The sequence below is a fragment of the Ailuropoda melanoleuca genome, chromosome 5 (assembly GCF_002007445.2).
Source record: "Ailuropoda melanoleuca isolate Jingjing chromosome 5, ASM200744v2, whole genome shotgun sequence".
In the NCBI taxonomy this organism is placed as follows: domain Eukaryota; kingdom Metazoa; phylum Chordata; class Mammalia; order Carnivora; family Ursidae; genus Ailuropoda; species Ailuropoda melanoleuca.
This window is the reverse complement of record NC_048222.1, coordinates 79109400-79120311: the sequence shown is the minus strand read 5'-3', so window position 1 is coordinate 79120311 and position 10912 is coordinate 79109400. Positions and strand designations below refer to the sequence as shown.

The window sequence follows — 10912 nt, the reverse complement described above, 5'->3', positions numbered from 1 at the left end:
CCAGGTAAAAAATATTAGAGTGACTAAGTGCCTCCTCTCCCCCCGGGCCAGATCCTGAAGGATGGGGGCCAGTCTAATTCATGTTCGTAAGAAGGTTTGGAATACACAGCATAAAGGTACACAACAGATGTTTGTTGAATGAATGACTGTATGTAGGGAAGGAATCCCTGCACATGCAGACGCTCTGGAGGTCGAGGACAGTTGCGGACGTTGCGTCCAGGAGCCCAGCATTGTGATGTTCATCCTTCAGTGCTATCACATTTTCATAATACCATCGGGAAAAATGGCTATTACAAATGACTGCTGTGATTGAATGGAAACAAGCCATTTTTTGGACCGTACTGATTTTAGGTGATAAGGAGGTGTCATTTGAGCTACCAGCTGCCCGAAGGACTCTCACCCACGAGAAAACCCAGCCTCCGGGTCGTTCCTATACTTCACTATCAAATGTCCCCTTGCCTGTTTGGGTGGCTCTATTCATAATAGACAAAGATCAGAAACAGCCCAAACGCCCTTCAACAGGTGAAGAGACAAACTGCGGTCTCTGTATATAATGGAATATTACTTGGCACAGAATAAAAATTAAACAAGGAATTACTGTACATGTCACAATATGCACAAATCTTATCCTTTTAAGAAGTGAAGTGAACCAGAAACAAAAGAGAGAAATGGCCCTTTGCCTGAAACGATGGGGTTTAAAAAGATAAGCTTTGTTCCTCCTGAAATGTTATAGTTTAACGGTTTTGTGCCTACATGTGAGTTTCACGTGCAGACGCTAGACTCTGCCATTTGTGTATCATTGATCATCAGTGGTAAGGAGAGGCTCGGCCAAAAGCCTGGACTGCGTTTGGGTCCCCCTCCTTTCCTTCCCCTCCAGGCAAGGGCACCCCACCGCGGAAGTATTAAAAAGTGTTCTTTGTTTTAGTGAAGGAGGATATCACCAGGGTCTTACGAACCCACTGGCATTTCTTGCTAATATACACAACCCTGCAACAAAGATCCCCGGACAGAGCATGTTGAGCCCAGTTCTGGCTGTTTTTAAGACCGCATTCCTAGGTATGCTGGTGAACTGATGGGTAACCACAGGACGCTTTTTCACAAGAGGCGGTGTGGAAGCACGGTTAGGGCACAAAGCCTAGGCCATACTGCCCAGGGCGGAACCTAGCTCTGCTGCTGTAAGCTGCTGGACCTTGGACAAGTTACTAAGTGTCTCTATCTCTGAAAGTGGAAATAATAACAGGACTTACCTTGCAGGGCTGTCAATGTGAAATGAGTGAATATATGGAGAGCACTCGGAATTGCCGAGCACATGGTATAGACTATAGAGTGTTTTCCTCCACTTCCTGCCTCTCCCCTTCCCCTCCCCCAAGCCTCCTGCCTCTCCAACTCCTCCCTGCTCCTGCATCTCATCCCCTTGCTATTATTATTTTATTATTACTACTACAACTGTGCTTTCCCTCTGCGAAATGGAGCCTCCTATTGGAGCTGCTTCCCAGAGATGGTTAGGAGGATCAGTCATTGAAAATGACGAAGGCATTTCTGACTCAGTTGTGGGTTGGCAACTGCACTGTGGGGAAGGCTGAGCCCTGGCAAACTGTTCTCTTGTACGAGGTCTGACCCTCTAGTACTGAGTCTGAATTTCTAACCAATCAATGGGGGTGTCTTCGTGACCATTACCTTCAGAGCTCTGTCCTCAGTGGGGGAGGGGGAGCAGGCATCCTGTAAACTGACAGTGCCGGCCAGTGGCTCAAGCTATTTTTGGATTCTTCCTGACACCTTTCCCCATCACCACCCCACTCTGGATGTAATTACTCTCTTCACATTTTGGCGAGACCGCCTTTTGAAAATGTTTTTGGTCACACTTAGCTATTTGTGCCTGATTGTGCCACTCATCCTGGATTGCAACCCCTTTGAGGACAGGGAGCCCGTCTTACTCATTCCTGTATCCCCTGGCCCTCGTGCAGGGTCAGAGCTCCCTAAATGCTGGGTTTGTTACTCAGGTAATTTGAGACTGTCTTTGCGAAGATTTTTCAGCATTCATGGCACACTCTTCTGGATAGCTCCAGTGTGGCCAGTCTGTGTCCTTTGGGGGTGGCTGTGGCTTCAGAAAAACACGTAAATCAGTTCTAGGCCAAGTTGGGTGGATGAATCGAGCAACGCAAATTCGGTCCTATAGACAAGTTTATTATAAGACTGGTTGCTTGTGTGGCTCCTGAGCCAGGTCTAGCTGCCACTCCTGTAGAAGCTTTCAAAAAATCCTTTGGCGTGGGGTTTTCGACGAGGTGTGTGGAGTCCCCAGAGGAGGCTGACTTGGCTCTGGACTGGATCGGGAGAACGGCAGGGCTGTAATGCTAAGAGTGGCCACCAGAGGGGGCATGTGTTCCAGACCCCACGTGAGCTTCCGCGATTGCTCCAAGAACTTTGTATTTATAAAAACTGGCCGCCAGAGCAGCTGCAGTTCACATCTCAGTATCTAGCAGAGCCGCTGGTGCCTCCACAGAACATCTCCCGAGCGCTGCCTGTGGCTGACTGAGGCGAGGCACCAACCCAGGGACTCCCCAGCCACAGGCCTGAGTCAGGCCCAAGGCTGAGTTTTTGCCTCCTGCCCCTAGCCTCCTGGAGAAGTGCCCCCCGAGACGAGTCACTGTGCACCGAGCACCGGGGCAGCCTCCTTCTATGACTCCGTCTGGCTTTGGCTGGCCGTGGGGACGCGGCGCGCGGGGCTGCCTGGGTCTCAGTGCGGTGACAGCGGCCAGCTCTTCGGTCACCATGGCGAACGCCGGGAACTGAGGGGACAGGCGCTTCTGCAGCCTCGGCGGGGGCGCTCAGGTGAGTCTTGGCCCTAACTCTGTCCTAGCACCTGAGCGCAGTGTCCCAGAGGCAGCTGTCCCCGGGTGTGGGGGACCCGGATGTGGCCGCCGGAGCAGGGCGCTGCGTCCGGGCATCTCGGGATGCGAGTTTGGAGGTGCAGCGCCAGGTGGGAAGGTTCCAGCTGTGGGGACCATGGGGGCCCCATCCAGCTGCTGTGAGCCTGCATTTGGGGAAGCTGTTGCCTTAGTTGTAACTCTGACAGGCTCGTGCCGCAGCTCGGGGGCCTATGCCGGGAGCCGACGGTGCAGGTGACTGTCCCTCTCCATGTGTGAAGTGTGTGTACATGGCGCGTGCCACTGGTGGGATGTGTGAAGGGAGAGCTTAACATCCGCCCCTTTTCCAGCTTCGGGTTATGATCTAGGTTAACTAAGTACCGTTAGAGGAGAGGGCCGTATTCATGGGGATTTTTACTTGGTTTCGATGAGTTTAAAGCTATGCCATTCAAAGAGAAGATGCGAGCCCTGCAGAGTTAGATGCTGGAACCCAGACACACTGTCTTTGCACAACAAGTGAGGCTCATGCCACTTCCAGCAGGAAGAATCGATCGAGTCCTTCTGCTGCCCAGAGAGTGACTTGCGAGTAAGGGTCCAGATTTCACTCTGGTCTCTATTCACAATAGCTTTTTTGCAAAGGGAATCCCAAAAAACACTGTTTCTGGGCCTGACTGGCAGGAGGGAAGCCTCAGGAACCTAGAGACCGTGCCTCTCCTCCCTCGCCTAACTGCTTGGCAGGATCAGAAGATGCTGGGGCGGGGGGGGATGTTTCTCTCCTGACTCCTAGCACCAGCTCGCTGTGTACCCTTGCTTCCCTGTGCACCATTCCACCGGAGGCTGGAAATAACTGGGCAGCTGGCAGATGTGCTTCTCCCCTTCAGAGGGGTGATGACCTGAGGCCGAATGAGCTCAGTAGATTGGGCCAGGTTCCCGAGTTGTAGAAGTGGCTCCAGGACAGGACCCCGTGTCCTCTGAGCTCCCCACCCCGCGCAGGCCTGCGTGGAGCTGCCTTGGGTGGAGCTATGGACATCTGAGGGCTTTAGCCCTAAAATGTAGCATCCAGACATCCCTAAGAGGCCAGTAAGATGTCCCGTCCCTGGGGGAGCAAGGCCCCATTCTTTGACTTGAAACACAAAAGTCCAAGCTCCTTGAGCTTTCTCCATATGTTACTTTGGCGTCCACACCCTGCTCATGTTTCCACAGTCCTTGTCCCCTCCCTTCCAGCTCCCAGAGCCTCTCCTTGGCCCCAGGGCCTCTCTTCACTGACCCTCTTCACTGCCGGGTTTGGGACCCTAAAGGTGGCTCCTGAGAGGGACTGAAACATGCTTTCTGGACAAAGCAGCCTTGTGGCTGGGTCAGTGTCCTGGGTGGGACGCCTTTCCCTGGTGCCTCACCCTTGCCTGACATCATTGACTCTTGCCTCTTGGGGCCAAGATTGGCTTATCTTTAAAGTGGGAACGACACACTGATGCTACTTGCCTCCCTCACAGTGGCCCTGGGAGGGCAGAGAGATCCCGGATGGCGAATGGTCTGTACCTCCTGGGGCATGGGCACACGCAAAAGGTGCATATCCCCTCTTTTATCACCGCGCTTGGCAGTGAGTTTGCACCATGCCTGAGAGCACGAACTTGGCCCCAAAGGCTGTAAGGCCAGTGATCGAAGGGTTCAAATTCCTGCCCCTCATTTCCAAAGAAAGAAAAATAGCTCAAAATAAAACCCAGGGCAGACAGAACATTCTTAGGTTTCTTTCCCAAGTAACAAACATGAGCAGAGCTGGCTGAGCACTTCCAATCTCATCTCACTCACATCTGGCCTCTGCTCCGCCCCGGCCTCTCTACTCAGCAGGCTCCCCAGGGCTCCTGCTCCACCAGCCCAGGGGTGGGGAGGGGGTAGCAGAGGGGCCGCCCTATAGACACATTCCAGATAACAAGCCGTGCATTCCAGCTCTAGTCCAGGAGCTGACCCGCAGAGGGGAAGGTGGAAATGAAGATGGGGCTAACCTGGCCCAAGCTCACGGCCACACCCCCACCGCCAGCATGGCAGCACCCCATTGAGGTCTGAGTGACCTCTGGGCAGCAGCGCCTGTTGCCTTTGGCAGAGAGGATTATCCCTTGCAGAAGAGACACTGACCTCCTGCTTTGCAGCTCCCCAGGATGGAGGCCAGAGGGAGGGGTGCTGCACTTAGTGCTTGTGAAACAAGGGAGGGTCCCCTGCAGCTTAGCAGCCGTGGAGTTGCTCAGGAGGCCCCACCTAGAGGCTCATAGTGGGTGGAGGACTTGGATGGAGGATGGGTGTTGGGAGGGTAGCAAACCGGACATAACCGCAGCACAGAGAAGCTGGGTGGGAGTGGTTTGGGGGCTCCCGGGAACCCCTGGGGCAGGGAGGGGAGATCCTGGCAGAGCTGTGGGCTCCCGCTGGCCCCCCTCTCGCGCAGGCTGGAAGAAAGGCCCGCAGAGGCTGTGATCACTCTGCCCGTGCAAGCATGCATGTGTGCGTGTGCACATGTGCGCACCTGTGTGGCACGGCATGCGGCATCTCATTACTTCAAGTGACAAGAGCAAGAAGCCCCTGTCCGTCTTTCCTGGGCCATCGGAAGGACAGTTGTATGGCAACTGGCCATTCCTACCTCTTCTCAGCCCTGAAGTCAAAAGTCTCTGGAGACAAGGATCAAGCCATGAAAATAACGGGTTTAGGTTTTGCTCTGCCTGCCAGAGCGGTTCAGCCAGGCTCCTCCTTCATTATCCCTATTTACTGCCACAGTGCCGATGGCTCCTTTCCCTCTGCCTCCGAAGAGGAACTGATTGCCTTCAGGCAGCAGGCATTGTGCCCCCCCCATCCCATGCCACCTGCCTGGACCCTGTCATTTCCTCCCAGGTGGTAGACCCCTAGCTGGGCTCTCTGGGCCTCAGAGTCAAGTTCGCTCCACACTGGGCCTGGGACCCATCCATCCTCCCAGGGGCTTTTATCTTCCAAAGAATTTGCTCTTTAAAAGTGGATTTTTGGTTCAATAACCAGATTGTCCAAGAGCATCAGGACCGAAGGTCAAGCTAAACTTATGGCTGGAACAGAGCTGAAATTAGAAAGTAATCTGTCAAATCACCAAGCATATATGAACGAAAGAGAATAGCGAGTGTTTTATGTAAATAAACACTTTGTAATTTGGCTCAAAATGTAGGTTTTTCTTGTTATACAAAGAATGCAAACACGTTGTAGAAAACCCAGAATATCCAGCAAATAAAAATAAGCACAAAATCCCCACAATCCCCACCAGAGTCTTCTGATACAGAGCAACCCAGAACATCTCCAAATGGAATCTTGCTTGTCACGGACTCGGGACACGTGTATATATTACAAAATGGGATAGTGTTGTACACACTTACGGAAATGGTGCTGGTTTACCTCAAATAGCGTGCCGTTTTCCCATGTCACTGGGTACATTCCTGGAGCGCCATGGGGCAGACCCAGAGCCCCAGCGATCCGGCTTCAGGAGGCCATGCAGACACAGATACTGGCCCCTCCCCTAGTCTCAGGCTGCCCGGGTCTTAGTGTCCGGGGGACCCCACCAAGGCCACGGGTCCAGATGAATCCCTGCTGTGGTCCCACTGCACCCAGATCCTCTGGAACATGCCAGCCCAGTCAGCACATTTCCAACATGGAGCAGAAGCCTAAGTCTCTCTAATGTGCCCCAAACTCTAGAGGCTGGGAAGTCACTCCAATGGGGTCAGGAGGGTCAGGTCCTCCAGGCCCCACCAAGCATGGCCCTCGGGGCCCCTCTGGCTCCGACTCTGGCCCTAACCAAGGGCTGTTGAGACAAATGGATGGGTCCCGTGATCAGAAGGGTCCAAAGGGCCTCGGCCTTCCCAAGAGCCGAGGAAGTTGGGCGGGGGCTCAGGATCCCGAGGACGTAGTGGACAGCACCTGTCGATGAGAGGCGGCTGGTGTTCAGGCTCCGGGCTGTGGGGATGGGCGCCTTGTTCTGTGCATTAATTTCTGTGTCCACCTATAGCTTATTGTCTCTTTCCCCTGCCTCCCTCCTCCCTCTTCTCTCCCCTCGCCATCCTTCCTGCTGCTGCCGCAGGTCAAAATGGAGAACAAGGCCATGTACCTGCACACGGTGAGCGACCGGGACACCAGCTCCGTCTTTGAGGAGCCCTTTGATGGCAGGAGCCTGTCCAAGCTGAACCTGTGTGAGGATGGTGAGTGCCTCTGGCTTCGTCTTGCACTGCGGGACCAGCCCTGCCTCCCTATCCAACCTTGGGCATTGCCCCAGGGCAGTGGTGACCGCCCCTCTAACACTTCTTATATGCAACTTCATGCTTTGAAAGGTCTTTGAATTCACGCATCCTTGCAAATCTGTGTGACCTGCAAGATGTGTCTCCATTTCACAGATGAGCTGCTGGAGGCTGAGAACGCATTAAGGATCGTAGAGCTCGTCAGTCCCAGAGGCGTTCCAGCACTGAGTCTCCTGACTCCTAGGGCAGGCTTTTTGCCTCTTTGCCTTCCTCTCCTCTAGGTGAGTCAGGCTGGGGTCAGGCAAAGGCATGTGAGCCAGTGAGCCCAGACCTTCTCAGGTGAGGCGCCCCCGAGCCATTTCTCGAAGCATTTGTGAGGAGAGAGCATACCTCATCAGGGTGCTTCTCCTCCCCCTGGCTCAGAGGCCCCAGATCATGCCATGGGAAGGAGTTCCTCATCCCGGTCACCCAGATGGCCTGCGTCCTTGGGTACTGGTCATTTGCTAAAACTGAAAATTCAACTGATGCTTCCTCCAAAGGAGCCCAAAGCACCTTGCCAACAGACTGAATCCTGTGTATCCAGCACAGAGCTTGACCCTTAGTAGGTGCTTAATAAATGCTTGCTACATGAATGAGCACACTCCTTTTTGCAGTGAGCTTAGGGGAGGAGAGCATTGTCCCCACTTTAAAGCTGAATAGAATGAAGTTTGCAGAAGAGTCTCGTAAAGACTTATGGCCAATTAGGCAGACAGGCTATGATAGAGTTCTACAGAGAAACAGAACCAGGGCGATATATACATATGTAAAAGATTTATTACGAGGAATTGGCTTACAGGATAATGGAGGCTGAGGAGCCCCACAGTCTGCAACTTCAGGCTGGAGACCCATGAAAGTGGGTGGTGGAATCTGATCTAAGTCAGAAGGCCCAAGAACAAGAGGAGCTGATGGCGGAAACCGCAGTTTGAGGGCTGGAGAAGATGAGAGGCTATGTCCCAACTCTGTGGGCAGGCAGGAAGCAAAAAGCAAATTCCTCTGCCTTTTGCTCTATTCAGGCCCTCAACTGATTGGACGAGACCCACTCCCACTGGGGAGGGCAATCTGCTCTATTGAGTCCCCAATTCAAATGCTGATCTCATCTGGAAACACCCAGAAATGATGTTTCCCCTGGCACCTGTGACCGGTCAAGTTGACAGAAATTAACCACCATGCAGGCCTTTATTCAAGGCTCTTTCAAACACCATGTTTTCCCTCCACTCTGCTAGCTGCCTTTGTCTCAAAATTACTCAAAGAGTGAAATGCCTCCCCATCTGGCTCTAACCATGTCTCTCCTCCCACAAGGTGCTGAGTGCTGGAAGGAATGTTGGGTAGCTCAGAGATGTAGGGGTCAGGGACAGTCTCAGCAGGGAGAGGAGACAAGATCTGGGCTCCTGACTGATAAGCCCCCACCACCTGCCCTAGTAAACTGCCCACCACTGTAGCTTTTCCTCTGAATTCCATTCAACAAACATATTTTGAGGCTGTTCAGTGTGTCAAGCTTTGGGGGGGGGGGGCAAGGATGCTCCAAAGAGAAATCGAACCATCCTTGTCCTGAAAGGGCTATGATCTCAGTGGAAGGGACTGGCCTGGGGACAACGACCCATAACATAAAGTGGGCAAAAATACGTGCGAGCATGGTAGTCCCCCCTTATCTGTGGTTTCGCTTTCCACGGTCTGTTCTCCGCACCGAACTGTGGTCTGGAAGCAGATGATCCTGCTTTTGACCTATTATCAGAAGGCCAGTCTCAGCCTTGTGTCACTCACCTCAGTTCCTCTCATCACACAGCCATTTGATCTCACGTCACCAGAAGATGGGTGAGTGTGGTACAATACGATATTTTGAGGGAGAGAGAGAGACCACATTCACATAACTTTTATTACAGCATATTGTTATAAATGTTCTGCTTATTATTAGTTATTGTTGTTAATCTCCTGCTGTGCCTGACCTATAAATAAACTTTATCACACGGTGCATATAGGGTTTGGTGCTCTCTGTGGTTTCAGGCATCCACTGGGGGTCTTGGAAGTATCCCCCATGGATAAGGGGGGGACTACTGTACTGGAGTTAGGAGAAGCCATCCAGAAAAGGCTTTAAAGACTGAACACAATTTTGTAAGAGAAGACGAGGGTGGGGAAAGGTGTCACCAGCTGTGTCACACCAAGCTGGGCCAGCGCTTCTGTCAGGTTACTGGCACCTGGGAGGGCCGGGTCACTGGCCAGTGCTCAGCACTCCACCGTCAGCAGAGGCCAACTTGGCTTTCACACAACTGATCCCGCCTTCTCCCTATCAGCCCCTCAGGAGAGGACTGGCTTGGCAAGAAAGAACTGGGGTACAGCATGGTGGGGGAGCCTGGAGGAGCACCAGGGCCAGCCTGGGGTGCAAGTCGGGGAAGGGCAGGGCAGGGACCCCAGGGCAGGGAGAGGCCAAAGGTGCGAAGTGTCACCAGGCCTCATACCCCTTCCATCATCTTGCTGTCTCTTTCTCTGAACCCCAGATTTAAAAAGAACATTTGAACCAGAGGGACTGAAAATAACAGTAATCTCAGCCACTGTGCTTTCTAGGCCCCCGGGGCGGGGGGGAGGAGAGCTGATCAGAGGACAGTTTTAGAGCCCTGCCAGAAAGAGTCCTCAGGGGTCCTCTGAGGCCTGGCACCCCAGAAGTGGACACAAGCTGGAAGATGTGAGGTGGAGGCTAACTCACTCCTCCAGGGCCGTGTGACCGGACTGGATCACATCCCTCTCTGGGCCTCAATGTCTTCATCTACCAAATGGGGGCAGGGTAGAGGGGAGGTCTCTGTGAGGTTCTGTCCAGTTCTAGAATTCTGTGCATCGAAACAGACCTGGTCATTGCATTCGGGGTGTGGTCCTTTGAAAAGCTAAGTTGGAACATGATGCCGCCCTGAGCAAAGCCCACAAAGCATCCCGCCTCAAGGAGAATAAAAACCCAGGCGCTGACAGTGGCCAAGGAGGCTGCTGACGTTCACCTTGACCCTGCTGGCATACTCACCTGGGGCCTCTGCTCCCCAGAAGGTTGCTCTTCCACCTCCTTCCAGTCTTTGCTCAAATATCACCTTCCGCATTAGGCTTCCTGCCCCTTGCACCCACAGCCCCTTTCCTTGTTTCTCTTTTTCCTGTACGCCATAGTCCTATTTCCCCTAAGGCACTATGTAATTCTTATTTATTATGTTTATCATTTACCATCTGTTCCTTGAGGGAGGAATATAGGCTTGCCAAGGGCAGGCACTTCTCTTTTGTTCAATGGTGTCTCTTAAGCCTGGCACATAGTAGGTGCTCACTAATTATTTATTGGATGAATGAATGAATGAATGGACATTGGGTCCTTGAAATCTAAAGGTGGCAAAACAAATATATTCTAAGCCTGATCTCTAAATTGTGTGGTCTTCCCCACTCTTGAATGATCTGGCCTCCAGGCATGGGCGCGGGGATGGCGTGAGGACCCCAGAGACACCAGTGTTGAGATGAAATCAGCCACCTAAGCTTGTGGGTTTCTGGTTTGACTTTTTCCCCCTTCCCTTTCATTTCTAAGAGGAAATCGGTGAGCTCTGACTTGGGGAAATTCAAGCCAGATTTGATCTGTTTCCCCAGGATTTTGTTCTTTGATCCTCATCTCTGGAGAGTGTAACTGGAGAGGGAGAGGAAGGGCTGTGGGGGGGAGGAGGCTGTTGGGAAAGCACAGGATGGACAGAGATGGGAAAAGGGAGGGAGGCCCGAGTAGATTTAAACTGCAATGTCTGGTAGGCCTTGCAGGGGCTCCTAGTC

General features: G+C 52.8%; 1 protein-coding gene across 4 annotated transcripts in view; it reads left to right on the top strand.

Moving 5' to 3' along the window:
- Nucleotides 1-2449: 2449 nt before the first annotated feature.
- The window catches only part of SCARA5 (scavenger receptor class A member 5), a 118727-nt gene continuing 110264 nt past the window's right edge, over nt 2450-10912 (top strand). For all 4 annotated transcript variants that reach the window (XM_002914411.4, XM_011218660.3, XM_019794316.2 and 1 more), the window contains exons 1-2: nt 2450-2829; nt 6943-7060. In XM_002914411.4, coding sequence (XP_002914457.1) covers nt 6949-7060 — 112 coding nt within the window. In that variant the 5' untranslated portion in view covers nt 2450-2829; nt 6943-6948. The remainder of the gene's footprint in view (nt 2830-6942; nt 7061-10912) is intronic.